We start from the raw sequence: 13004 nt of genomic DNA on the forward strand, positions 1-13004 counted from the left end.
GAGCACCTGCCACAGCAAGATGCTAAGGTACTCCCAGGAGAGACTAGCAGCCCAGCTGCTGTAGAATGTGCCTTTCACACCTATGAAAGCCCCTTTTCCCCCTTCTTGCACCCCAGCACAGCCTCCATTGCCATACAGCATCACCGGCAGCGCTGCCTTGAGCACCCCGTGCTGGTCTTTGGGCTCAAACACAAAGCAGGTCAAACACCAGCTGGCTTTTCTTTTTATTTAACAAAATCACAGCACACTGAAAAAGAGGGAGAAACAGCAACTTATGTCTGTAATTGTTGCATTGAAGAGATCTAGCAGCAAATACCTGTGGCACGAACACTGTTTGTTCACACCAGGCAGGGTGTGAGCATGGTGGCAGGCTGGAGGACCAAGGAGGAGGGCAATGCCCCTGAGGAGAGCAGGGGCTGAGGACAACGTCGCTGCCACCGCTCTGCCACCACGGTGTTACTGGCTCTATTTCTACCCATGCAAGGAGGGCAAGAGGGGAAACGGTGCAGGGAAGTCAGGGCATGAGAGAGGAAATGTATAAACCATGGTATCCCCTAGGGCATCTTGTGCCACAATGCATGGCCAGTGAGGAACATTCCCATCACACCCCTCCATCCCCACACTGTCCCATCCTGGCAGCCCTTCCCAGGGATGCAGAAGGACTCAGGCTCTGGACCGATGATGGAAACCAGAGGGATCAGACTCGTTCTGGAGGTCCCAGCTGCTGTGCTGAAGGAAAGGCTGAGACACCCCAAAAGCATCTTGCAGAACAGTCTCCACCAAACAGCTTCCAGGCTGTGAAGGCGGTGGAGCCTCAGGTCCAGCAGCCCTGGCTCAGCCTCACACAGGTTGCTGGGTCACACTGGAGGTGATAGAGGGAAGAGGAGAGAGCAGGCAGCGCTCTGCCCAGCCCCACACACTGGCACGAGTGCTGAAGAGGGCTGGCTTGCGGCTGGACATGGAAGCAGGTTGGCTCCATTAGCTTCAGGTTCACAGCTGGGAGCCAGCCCCACTCCAGATGCTGGGGCTGGCCACAGGCTTCTTCAGAGCCTATTTGCCGTGGTGTTTGGCCTGGGAAGGTGAAAACCCCTGCAGTGATGAGCGTGATCCTTGGGGCAGGAGCCTCCCCAGAGTCCCTTCCATGTGGACAGGGTGGTCACCAAGGGATGGATGACCTCCTGTGGCCAAGCCATTGCGATGGGGACCTGGCAAGGCTTGCAAAGCACCCCCTAAGCCCATTGCAAGCCTGTGGCTGCATTTACTTGGGGTGTAAGAGGGACTGTGAGAAGCCAAGCTGGTCCCAGGAGGAGGGATAGAAACAGAGACAGGTCCCAGCTCCTCCCAGCAGCACAGTCACACTGGGGAAAGCCTGTTTGGTGATGGATAAACACCACCCACCCCCCCCCCAAACTGCCCCTATTTCCAGCTGGGAACAGGGGTGGCTCTTACCTTCCTGGCCAAGCTGGCTTTCAGCTTCTCTTGGAGACGAAGCACCCATGGGGCTTGGGGTGGCGCACAGAGGCGCTTGCCCTTTGTGGTGGTGAACCTGAGAGGTCCATGGGGGAAAAGACCAAGATGAGGTGAGCAAGACCCCCTGAGGATGCTCAAGCACAGCTCAAGCTCTCATCCACTGCCTCCCTCACTGCCCTGCTCCATCCGTACCTAAAGTTGACTTTCTTCCCTGTTTTCTGCCCCACATTTTCCCCTCCCAGCGGGTTCTGCTCTGACTGAGCCTTTAATCTCCAAGGTCTCCACCCCCAAAACCAGCTCAACAAACCTCCTCCTCCAACTCCACTTTGCCTCTCTCCTTGCCTCCCTGCAGGGTCTGTCCCTCGGCCATCACCAAGGGGCTCTTGGTGATCACCCCTGGGGCTGTGTCCCTCATCCACCACCACCCTGGGGCTGTTGTCTCTTACACGGCAGCCGGGATATTGCAGCCATCCTGCACGAGCTGGAGCCGGTATTCTTTCACTATCCACGATGGGATGGGAGTGTCCTTCGTCCCCAGGCAGCAGTCGAGGACGTTGTTCCCACCGTGCACTGGAGGAGGAACACACCATGCGGCTGTGTGGATGCACCTTCACCCAGCCATCCTGGAGGGTGAAGGTGCTGAGGGGCAGGGTGGTGCTCTATGCACATGCAGGCAAGAGCTTTATTGCTCCCACACCCTTTGCCTCTTTCCAACAGAAAGCAGAGGAGATGAGAAACAGCAGGTTGGTAAAAGACAACGCTTCTGCATGCCTGCATCCCTCCCATAGCACCAGCACCAGCAGCAAGCAAGGCAGCGCAGGGGGCTTTATCTGTCTAGAGGATGCTGCAATACAGACACCAGCAACCCCATCATCAGCCCACCCAGCATGGATGGGTCCTGTGATATCTGAGGGACCCAGCTGCCTGAATTTCACTGTGGGGTGGGGAACCTGAATCACCCTCCAAGCAAATGCTGTATTCACTGTTAGTGCCCACTGAAGCTGACAGAGCCCAGGGATGCATGTATCCCCATGCAGCAAGGTGTGGTGTAACACCACAAGCTCCCCACACCAGAGGCCTGGTATAACCCACCCAGATATCTGTGACCTGTGAAAACACCATATCCCACACGAGCAGCCCTCAAACACGGATTACACACTATTATGCACAACACCTTCCCTTCTGCTCCCAATCCCTGCCGCTTGTCCCCAGCCTGCCCAATGCCAAAGGATGCTCCCTTTGGTAAGCTTGGCTAGGGCACAGGGAGGCAGGATTGCTCCACAGCCTTTCCCAAGCACAGCTTTCCAGACCCAGCACACTGCAGGCTGTTGCCTGGACTTCGGGCAGGATAGAGTCCTTCTGAGACAGGTTACAACAGAGGATGCAGAGGGCTGGGGCAGAGCCCCAAGCCTGGATCCCTATAAAAGCAAGAAACGGGATCCTTTCCCTTCACAGGAAAAGCAGACTGAGAGGTCCCCTCTTACCATCCAGGGTACATCCCAGCACCAGGAGACCAAGGCAGAGAAGCTGCAGCTTCTGCATTTTGCTGCTGAGTCTGGCAGTGGATGGGCTGGAGGCGATGGTGAGGTCCAGGCAGCAGAGGTGAGCTCTGCACTGCTGCTGGTTCCTCCCCGCTGCCTATTTATCCTTCCAGCCCCTTGGCTTTCACTTTCCATTGGAGAAGAGGGGTGGGAAGTTGCAACAAGTCTTACCACAGGCTGGATATTAATCTAAGAGCAGTTCCCGAATATCCCATCTGCTTTCCCTGAAGCCAGCTGCTCTGTGGTCCCAGAGCCAAACACCCTCACAGCCAGCACACAGCCCACAGGGGCTGCAGCTCCAGGGCCCTTTTACCCTGTGAAAGCACCCAAGGGCTCTGGGCCAGCACATGAGGTGTCTCATCCCATTCAATTCCCAGTCCTAGATGTCTCTGGGACAGTCCCATTAGATCTCGCACAGGCTCAACCCCCTGATGCTGCGGGGAGAATTTGCCTCAACACCAATTTTGGGGTGCGTATCAGTACTGGGGTGATGTCTGAGCCCCTGCATCTGGTTCCAGGAGCCCGTCTGGTTCCCTCTGCCCTCCCCAGCACCTGGCAATGGGGGCACATCCAAAGCTGATGCATGGAGGAGAGCCCAGCCATCATTCCCTGCCCCAGGACTGCAGTCTCACATGCCAAAAGACAACCTGGTTTCCAGGTGACCCAGCTCATGGCCAGAGACAGCCACCAAGCTTCCTGGAAACAGGTTTTCACAGCACAAGAGCAGAAATCGCCCACAGAGGCTGTGAGCACAGCAGCTCACATGGGCACCGCAGGGAGCAAACATCAGTGTTCCCACTGCAAACCTTATCAGGAGCACAGGGATGGGGCTGTTTATCCAGGGGATGGTGACTCATAACCTGCCAGTGTCACCTGCAGTGATGCTCCTTAACCAGCCTGCTTCAGCCCTGATACGTATCACTGTGGGATGCTGAGAGTAATGGGTTTGTGCAGCCTGGAGAAGAAATAGTGAAGGGGGTCTCACTGCCTTCAGCAGCTGCCTCAAAGGGGTTTGTATAGGTGCCTCAAAGGGGTTTGTATAGGTGCCTCAAAGGGGTTTGTATAGGTGCCTCAAAGGGGTTTGTATAGGTGCCTCAAAGGGGTTTGTATAGGTGCCTCAAAGGGGTTTGCATAGATGCCTCAAAGGGGTTTGGAGAGGTGCCTCAAAGGGGTTTGGAGAGGTGGCAGAGACAGGCTTTTCTTGGAGAGACTCAGGGACAGCACCAGTTGCACCCATAGAAATTCCCACTGATAATAGGAAAATGTTTCCCCACAAGGGAGAAGAATTCCTAGAGCAGCATCTACATCCCTTCACCCTCCCCTTGCTCCAGATCTGGCCTGTCCTGGCATCTCAGTGGAAAGCACTGCACAGCCATTCCACAGGGACAAATATCTACCTGGGGACAAGACACAGGTGACCTCAGTGGGGACCTCTGCTCCTCTCAGGTGGCAGCAGCTCTGCCCCTTCCCCACTGCACTGTGAGAAGCAAGAGGAGACTCACCCTTTGGCTTTACCCAGGGACTGGTACCACTGTCCCCAGTCCTCCATCCCTGCACTGACACCAGCCTCGTGCAAGGAATGGTCTCCTCCATCAGGAAAGCATCACCTCCGGCTGTTGCTGTGCCCTGGCAAGCCGGGGCTGTGCTGCAGGGGTTAGGCAGAATGAGCTGCACAAACAGGATGTGCCAGATTAACTTCAATCAGCACCTGCCTTCTTAGAGCTCTCACAAGCTATTAGAGAGAAATCTTGGCTGGCAGAAGGGGAATTTAGGTGGAGGAGGATTAGCATCAGTCATCATCCCCGGTCTTCCTGTGGGTTTGAGGATGCAGGGTAGCTCAGGGGCTGGTCTGCATTTGATCTCCCTGTGGTGCTGTCCGAGTGATGCCATAGCAGGGAGAATCACAGCTCCTGGCTGCTGGTGGCCAGACCTCTAGGAGCAACGTGTTCTAAACCACATCCCACTCCTCCCCAGCGGCAAAGAGGGAGTCCCAAAAGCAGAGCCCTGACCCACTGGCAATGGGTGCTGGGGTTGCTGCCCATCAGCAGACCTCACCTGCTCCATGTTCAGTGAGTTTGGCAGCTACCAGAGCATGCCCAAGGGCTGGGAAGGGGTGCTGGGGGTCTGCCATGTGGGGTGCTGGTCCCCAGCCGCCCTCCTGGCACAGGGGGCTCCCATTCGCTTCTGATTCCCATCTGGCTGCACAGGGAAAGGAGCACATCCAGTGTTGGGAATACATCCTGGGGATAGACCCTGCCACCACGCGGGCAGCAAAGAGGGTCTGCCTCCTCCCGGCAGCCATCTGGGTGCCGAGTGGGTGAAAGCATGGATCTTCCCATAAACTTTGCTACCCAGGAAAGGCACGGGAGAGTGAGGAATGGGGCTTTCCGCTCGCATTGTGAAAGGGGAATGTGGCGGGTTTCCCCCTCCACTGGGGTCAGTGGGATTTCTAAGAAGAGAGTGGTCATCTCTGAAGTGCATCCCTAGGGCGTGCAGGGAGGTTGCCCCATCCCCTTCACAGGGCTGAGCCTGGGGAACAGAGCAGAGGAACAAGGGATGTTTCGGGATCCAGGCTCTTCAGAGGCACACGCAGGCAGGGAATGGTCAGGGAATCTGGTGCAATTTGGGAAAAGGGGAGAGCATTTTGCGCACTGACCCATTTAAGCCTCATGCAGAGCAATTTGGGAAGGCTGGAGTTGCAGCCCTGAGGGTACCACAGGCAGCGCAAATCATTCCTGAGCGCTCACCCTGCAAAAGCCTTGGTAATGCAGTTATTAATTAAAGTGGAAACGAGGGGGAGTGCATGAGGGAGTGAGTCCCCATGGGAAACTGAACCCTTCAAAATGTAAATGGGCCATATGAGCATCACCTCTAGGCTCTCCTCATTGAGCACCGGCGTGCTGCCACACTCAGGGACACTTGCCACCAATGCAGCAGCTTCCAGCTGGTCTGTAGGCTCCAGCATGCTCCATGGGGTGCCTTGCAGTGCTCTGCTTCCCACCTCTGAGCTACAGAGCTGGAAAAGGCAAAGGGGGAATTTCGGCAGCTTCCAGACACAGCCATTCCCTGGGGCAGCATCTGGCCTGGCTGCATCCACCTCGTTGGGAAATACTGGGCAGGCATCGTGTCTGTTCAATTTCCCTTGCAGCTCCCAGCATGAGGGAGTCCCCTGCAAGGCTCCCATTGCAATTCCAGTTCTGTTGCAGCACCGGGATTGGAGCCACCAGAAGCCCATGGGATCTGAGGCCTCTACTGGCTCTGCAATAGCTGAGAGAACCCAGTCAATCTGATTTAAATGGAGCTAAGGGTTAAAAAAACAAAGCAAATCATGCCTTTGCCCAGATGGAGCAAAGATGGCCCTGAGTATCTGGATGCAGAAGGTGCCAATTCCCGCTCTGTTAGAGCCCATCTGTCCCTAGCACTCATTGACTTCAATGTCACTGCTGTTGAGGTCACCATCAGTGGTGGGCAGCAGAGCCAAGACCTTTCAGCTGGATCCCATTTGACCTCCTGAGGTGAGAATCCATCTCCCCGCAATGCACGTGTCTCTCAGCATCGTTTTTGGGATGCATAATTTCCCAGCCAAGTGCTTCCTGCAAATGCCCACACAGGATGTGCTGTGATGGCACCAAGTCAGCAGTGTCCAGGTGGGATGCTACCAGCCCTGTCTCCCTGCTGTTACACTGCCTGTCCTCCTCTCTGCAACCACTCATGGGTTTGAGGAGCTGGAGACCTGTGCAGCAAGCAAACCATCAGCAATTTCCTTGCCATCTCCGCTGTGATGTGGCAGGGAGGATGCCTGGTGAGCCTGCACGCCGAACTCACCCGTAGGCAGATCTAACAGCACACAGGATGGATCAAAACCCTTGGGGACTGCTCTTCACCCCCAAAGCCAAGGGTCTCCAGCCAGCAGGACAGAGGATGGGGAAAGAGGCGCTTAAGAGCTATGTGGGGTTGATAGGTGCTCTGTGCTGGGGACTCCTAGGTCAGGATGGGTGCCAAGGATAGCCAGGGCTGGGAAACACCTTGGGGCAGGAAGGGTGGGAGCCCCTATTGCCCACCTGCCACTTCTCTACCTCCTCTCTGCTCTCAAGACCATGACAGACCCCAAGCGGAGGGAGCACCAAAACCCACCTCGAAGCTTCAGGGGGAAGCCGCAGCTCCTCTGTCAACCACACAGCCCCAGTGTTGTGATGCACAGCCCCAGTGTTCCAGCTTCACCAGCTCCTGCTCCTTAGGAACGGCACAGGGCAGCGGGATGGAGCCAGTGCCATGTCTGCAGGTGAGATGTGATGGAGCTCAGCCCAGCGTTGCAGCTCAACATGCTCCGCTGCCAGCACAAGCCAACAACTTGAGCTATCATTTGGCATGGGTTCAAGGCTTAGAATCACAGACTCCCCTGTTCCTGGCTGCACTCGGTGGGTTCTGTCTTGCCTGGATACTTTCTGCTGTTGCTGAAGCCTTTCTGCTCCAGGGTGGCAGAGCTCTCCTAGCCTTTTGCTCTGCTTGCCTTCCCTGTCTATGGGGGCTGTATATACAGTCTACAGGGGCTGTACATCCTCTGTCCCAGCACCCACTGCATCAACACTGCCGTATCTTTGCACATGGGGTGAAGCAGCAGGTTTGGGAATCCTCTAAGGTGTGAATCCTCCTCTGCTGCTTCACTGCGGCATCATCTCAGAGCATCTTCTTTATGTTGCTTGTCTCATCTGTGGTCTGTGGATGCAGCTCCTCTTTAGGGAATGGATGGGTTTGGGCCTGTGCTGCACGCTCCAGATTCTCACCCATCACCTCTTCCTTCAGCCTCTCCAAGGAAATCTCCCCTGAAGTGTTTCCCTGGTGCCGTCTCACCATGGCAGTAGCACTGCAGCCATCTGCCTCACCAGCAAGAGGCTCCCACTAGCCCTGACACCTTGTTTTCCCTAAATGCAGCATTCTGCAGTAAAGCTGGAAGTGATGTGCAAACGCCCATGCATGTCCATGCTTATACGTGCCTTCCTGAGAATAACATAAACTCTGGCGCTCCCCCACAAACCCTGCTTCAAGGATAAAGCTTAGGGTAAGTCAGAGCACCCCCATGGGCATTTTTAACCAGTTTTAGCCTAATGCCCACTTAGGAATTGAAGAGGGAAAAACCCACCTTTGTTTACATTTGCAGCCGCAGAGACACCAGGATACATCTCACACACTGGCTCATTCCTGCCATCTGCTCCTGCTTTGCTGTTTGTGGTTGCAGACCGACTCTGCTGTGCCTCATTTCCAGGGGTGTTTTGCAATCACTCCCCAACGTCCTGACCCTGCAGCAGCCCAACAACGCATCCTACAGGATGCAGAAGGACGATGGGGCCAGCCTCGCAGGGTTGGATGCAGCGCATCCCTGGACAGTGCAGGGCTGCCTCCCACCCTGCCGGAGTCAGTTCAGAGGCTCCCAGCAAAGCCTGGCCAAGAGCACAGCCTCATTAATAACTTGGTTTAATGCTGTCTTTCCAAAGCATCTGGAAGCATGGAGCAGGGAAGGTCAGAGTCGGAGGAACAGCTTCTACTGTGAGCAGATGCCATGCACAAAACCATCGTGTGCCCACCGCCCCCCACTCCTCCCTCCATCTCTGGGGTGTTTTCAGGCACCCCACAGTGGGGATGGCTGAGCAAACAGGATGAGTTCACCTTGCTGTGTGCATGAGATGGGATTTGCACATCCCTGTGCCAGCACTGCACCCCAAGAACACAGCACACTTAAGGATACAGAAACCAGGACCCGGGGGGATGATGGTGCATAGGGCAGCCCCCCATGCAACCCTTCCCTCCGCACCAAACTCCATCGCAACAGCCAGAACGAGTGAGTTTGGTTGTAAATGATATGTTTTATTGCCTTACATCCTGTCCAAAATCCCATCTGGCACTCGGCCACCTGCTCCCACATGGAGGAGCGGGCAGCACAGAGACAACTCAGCTCCCATCCCATACACAGGGCCGGTATCTTGGACTTCACAGTTTCTTTGCACAGCCTTACAATAATAAATGTAAACGCCTGCCTAATAAAGCAATCAAGCCAGATAAATGTGCTGGATAGAAACACACGGCCGCAAGCTTTACACCAGCCAACACACAGATTTTGCTGATACTGTTAAGCTCTGCAAATCCTATTATTGCAATTTAGGACTTAATAGACCTCTACTGACCAAAGTCCACGTCTCTGCAAGCAGATAGCACTGCAGCTGCCGTGCAGACCTTCACCTCATTCCATCTCAGCACGCTGGATGGGGGTTTGCAAGCACTGGGAGATGCCATTCACAACCAGCCCCATCCCGGGTGTTTGTCCCCCACTTCTACTCGCAGTGTCACCCTGTGGTGTCATCGGGTTAGTGAGTTCCCATTTCACTAAAGCTCTGGGATAGAGCTACTCTCAAATGGCTGTAACCATGAATTTTGCAAAGTCTTCTATTCCATCTGCACAGCATGCAGTTTTCACTATGTGGGCTTTTCAGAGTTGGGGAGAAAGTATATGAGAGTTGTTTTTCTGGTTCTCTTCCCCGCCTCCCCCCACACCATTAAAAAAACAAGTATTTGGCTTAATAATGTCTGACTCTGACAGCAGCAAAACCAAGGGAGGTAAAAGGGTAAAATGCCACTAAAGTGAATAATTGGCTATGATTTCATGGCAATTTTGTGCCTAGAAAGACTTAATAAAAATCAAAGGGACAAATCCTGTTGTGCTCCAAACTACACTGCAACAGCGCGCTATAAAAGCCAGCAGGGAAAGCCTGCAACAGCCTTGATGTACAGCCACAGTCACCCCCATTGTCCCCACATTCTCCATCTCATCTGCTATTAACTGCCCTGCAAGGAAGACCCCAGCAAGCTGCCCAGGCAGGACCATGGGGACGTGGGACCGGCCGGCACCCCACAGCCCTGCAAGCCGAAAAGGAGCAAACAGGTAAGAGGGAAATTAGCAGCATCGATCATTTATTTGGTAGAAAAATAAGAGCAATTTTCCAGTAAAAGCCAGATAGCAGCAGAAAGGGTACCCCATGAAGCACAAAGAGCCAGAAGTAGAGCTTTCCAGGAAGACTGAATGAAAGCACAGTCTTTAAAATATAAATAGAAAAGTATAAAAAACACCCCTAAAAAGTCACAGGAAAAGCTGCCATCCTGTCAGGCTATAGAAATCCCCTCTGGTGGGAAGGCTGCCCCATTCCCCCTTGAGGCTATGGCTCAGCTCCCACATGGGTCCAGGTCCCCGCTTGCATGGCCATGGGGCGAGCGGGGACCTGGGTGCCCCTTGCTGCCAACCTCTGGGGCAGGCTTGGCAGTGCCAAGGGGGCTGCAGAGAAGAGAAGAGAGCAGCCCCCTTGGCCAGCCCCATCCTTGCCCCAGGGCCAGCATGAGAGTGGATGGTCCGTAGATGTCCATTGCCAGGTCGGTCATTGGTAGGGAAGGCATCCGTCCTAAGGAAGACAAAGAGAGGGTCTCAATGAGAGCACCCACGCCAGCCATGGGCCCATTGCCTTGCATGGTGTGCCTCACCTGTCCCCAAGCATTGCCCTTGTCCCAGCAGCTCCAGAAAGAAACAAGATTTTAAGGCAAGCACAACCATGGCTCTGGCCACAGGATGCCCTCCTTCCCATGGGGATGGATCCGGGATGGAGGGCAGCACCCTCAACCCATCACCCCGATGTCCCCACCGCTCCTCACCTACCTTTTCAGGCCTGATTTAGACCTGCTGCTGCTTCTGATGCTTGGGTCTGCCCCGGTAACGTGGGGGCTGTCCCTTCTTGTCCTTCCTGACCCTCTTGTCCAGGTTCTGCATCAGTTTCTGGACAGCAGGGTCAGTGGGAGAGGCACAGATCTTCTTGTTCTTCTTGGTGGTAAACCTGGGGGCACGGGCAGGAAGGTTTGCTGGGGGTGGGCAGGGGGAGGACACGGAGCAGGAGGGTTTGGCTGGAGCCAAACTGCTTCGGATGGTCCCAACCGTAGCAGGGTACTCACACAACAGCACGCAGCAGACACCCCGACTCAGGTTCTTGAAGGGTGTAGGAAGTCACCCGGTTGCCAGAGATGGGTTTCTGGCTGTACTTCAAGCAGCAGTCCATGCCCAAGTTGCCAATGCCTGGGAGTAAGGTGGGAGTGTGGGATTTTGGACCCTTACAAAGCCAGGGCATCTTCCCACCACCAGCCCCCCCCAAAGGAGCACAGTGAAGCCGGGTTGTGGCACAAGGTGACTTTATTGGTGTCATTCATGGGGGAGATGCTCTAGCAGCATGTGAGGGTGGGAGCCCTCAACCCCAGTGCCCCGTTGCAGGTTGGACCCTACCGCTTGAATACGTGATGCCCATTTCAGTGCTGGCAGAGGGGAAACTGAGGCAGAGATGACAGAGGGACCAAACCTTATTCTCCTGCCTGTGCTTTGCATCATGGGGTGCTGTTGCCCCACCAGCCACATGCACACACCCATATCATGCACCATTACACATACACACACCCTCCACCACAAACCACACACCCGCAGCCACGCACACCCTCAAACGTGGGCGCACGCACTGTGAGCACCCGCATCCCCAGGGCTTGGTGCCTCTTACCTTGAGCCTGGGTGATGAGGATGGTTGCAGTCAGCAGAAGCAGCGGCAGGAGGAGGAGGCGCAGAGCCATGTCGAGTGCTGAGCAGTGCAAGGAAGGAGAGCAGGACGCGCACTGCTGCCTAGTGCCGGGGCTGCTCCTATTTATCTCGGACGCTCTGCTTTCATTTTCGGCCAGCCTGGCAGGCAGCCCACCAGCTGGCCGAGGGATGGGTGATGGAGAAGAGGGAGGGTGGGGGATTCCTGTAAGCCACAAGTGCCCCCCCCCCCCTCGTTTTTGGATGCGTCCTGTCTTGTTCCCAGCTGCCCATCAGGGCCCGGGGTACCAGGCTGGGGGCACACCGGAGATGCGGCCCCCACCACGGTTAGATGGGTTTGGAGGCTCCTGTTTCTCCTACCCGGTCTCTCAACCTGCCCCTACCTGCGCTCGGAGGGATGGGTGCTGGTGTTTACCTGTTTGTTCCCAGGGCAGGAACCCTGGAGAGCGGCCAAGCCATTCGGGACACCAAGGAGCCAACCGGTTTTGAACCCTCACCTCATGCTTTGGTGAGAAGGGGTTCAGGGTGACCCCATATCACAGCCCCCCCTCCATCCATCCCTGTCTGGCTGCCTGGAACCTCCCCAGGTAGCTGAACACATCTGTAGGGCTGGGATGTGCAAGGGACAGACTGCACATGGGGCTGGGGGAGATAGCACAGAACACTGTACGTTGGTGCTATCACCCGATACTGGGGAGCTGAAGACGGGTGGCTATGCTGAGCAGGAATGGGCTGACTCCTGAGGTTTAACACAGACAAGATGAAAACTCCCAGCACAGGCACGATGGAGTGACCCTGTGCAGATGGATGTGTTGGGCATGGCTGGCAAAGTAGGGGCTATGCAGAAGTAGACCAGGGGAGCTGAACAGGACCCCACAGAGCACTCCTGTGGGGGGCAAGGCCACTGAAAGAGATGGCACATGGCTGGACCATGTCCTGAGCAACCCAGTTTAAACACTGGAGCACTGGTCCTGCTCTGAGGGGGAGATGGCTAGAGACATTCATGGCATGGTCTGGAAGACACAGAGGGTGGAGGCTTCACAACTGCTATGGACAACCTGTTCCATCCAGTGCTTGCGATGCTCTCATGTTTAAAACATTTTTTCCACTGTTTAAGGGGAGGATCCTTTGATGCATCCGGTGCCGCTGTCTCTCGCCCTACCCCAGGGCCTCTCTGAGAAGAACCAGATCCTGGCATCTCTCCAGCCCCCTTGAGAGGAGCCCCTTTGCCATTCCATCCCCAATTCCACCACCCCACCACTATCATCCCCCTCTTCATCCTCTTTGACCAGCCCCGGTCCTGCTGCCTGTCTCAGCCGTGTACTGGGACCCCCAGTAGGACGCAGAGCCCCAATAGGGTCTACCCAATGCTCGTGGGGGCC

The 13004-nt window shown here is 55.5% G+C and overlaps 2 protein-coding genes across 2 annotated transcripts; both read right to left on the reverse strand.

The window, feature by feature from the left end:
• Positions 1-200: 200 nt before the first annotated feature.
• CCL19 (C-C motif chemokine ligand 19) lies at positions 201-3120 on the reverse strand. Its single transcript, XM_061376536.1, has 4 exons — positions 2955-3120; positions 1917-2040; positions 1450-1546; positions 201-1071 (listed from the first exon to the last, which is right to left on the reverse strand). Exons 1-4 carry the CDS (start codon positions 3010-3012, stop codon positions 1051-1053), a joined length of 300 nt encoding a protein of 99 aa, XP_061232520.1. The 5' UTR covers positions 3013-3120; the 3' UTR covers positions 201-1050.
• Positions 3121-8852: 5732 nt separating this feature from the next.
• LOC133224764 (C-C motif chemokine 21-like) lies at positions 8853-11747 on the reverse strand. The gene is made up of 4 exons (XM_061376532.1): positions 11588-11747; positions 10998-11118; positions 10708-10882; positions 8853-10456 (listed from the first exon to the last, which is right to left on the reverse strand). The coding sequence occupies exons 1-3, from the start codon at positions 11655-11657 to the stop codon at positions 10723-10725; spliced, it is 351 nt and encodes a 116-aa protein (XP_061232516.1). The 5' UTR covers positions 11658-11747; the 3' UTR covers positions 8853-10456; positions 10708-10722.
• Positions 11748-13004: the final 1257 nt, after the last annotated feature.

The sequence above is a fragment of the Neopsephotus bourkii genome, unplaced genomic scaffold (assembly GCF_033783945.1).
Source record: "Neopsephotus bourkii isolate Nb327-2 ecotype Australia unplaced genomic scaffold, CSIRO-AGI_Nbou_v1 NB_1721, whole genome shotgun sequence".
NCBI classification, from domain to species: domain Eukaryota; kingdom Metazoa; phylum Chordata; class Aves; order Psittaciformes; family Psittacidae; genus Neopsephotus; species Neopsephotus bourkii.

What these genes read in the sequence shown, in the direction of transcription:
- CCL19 (XM_061376536.1), bottom strand. Translation starts at nt 3,012, where the DNA reads ATGCAGAAGCTGCAGCTTCTCTGCCTTGGTCTCCTGGTGCTGGGATGT. An exon ending in TGCAATATCCCGGCTGCCGT is followed by an intron (nt 1,547 to 1,916) that starts GTAAGAGACAAC and finishes TGGACCTCTCAG; the next exon opens with GTTCACCACCACAAAGGGCA. An exon ending in AAGCCAGCTTGGCCAGGAAG is followed by an intron (nt 1,072 to 1,449) that starts GTAAGAGCCACC and finishes TCACCTTCCCAG; the next exon opens with GCCAAACACCACGGCAAATA.
- LOC133224764 (XM_061376532.1), bottom strand. Translation starts at nt 11,657, where the DNA reads ATGGCTCTGCGCCTCCTCCTCCTGCCGCTGCTTCTGCTGACTGCAACC. An exon ending in CCTCATCACCCAGGCTCAAG is followed by an intron (nt 11,119 to 11,587) that starts GTAAGAGGCACC and finishes CCTTACTCCCAG; the next exon opens with GCATTGGCAACTTGGGCATG. An exon ending in TGTCTGCTGCGTGCTGTTGT is followed by an intron (nt 10,883 to 10,997) that starts GTGAGTACCCTG and finishes CCGTGCCCCCAG; the next exon opens with GTTTACCACCAAGAAGAACA.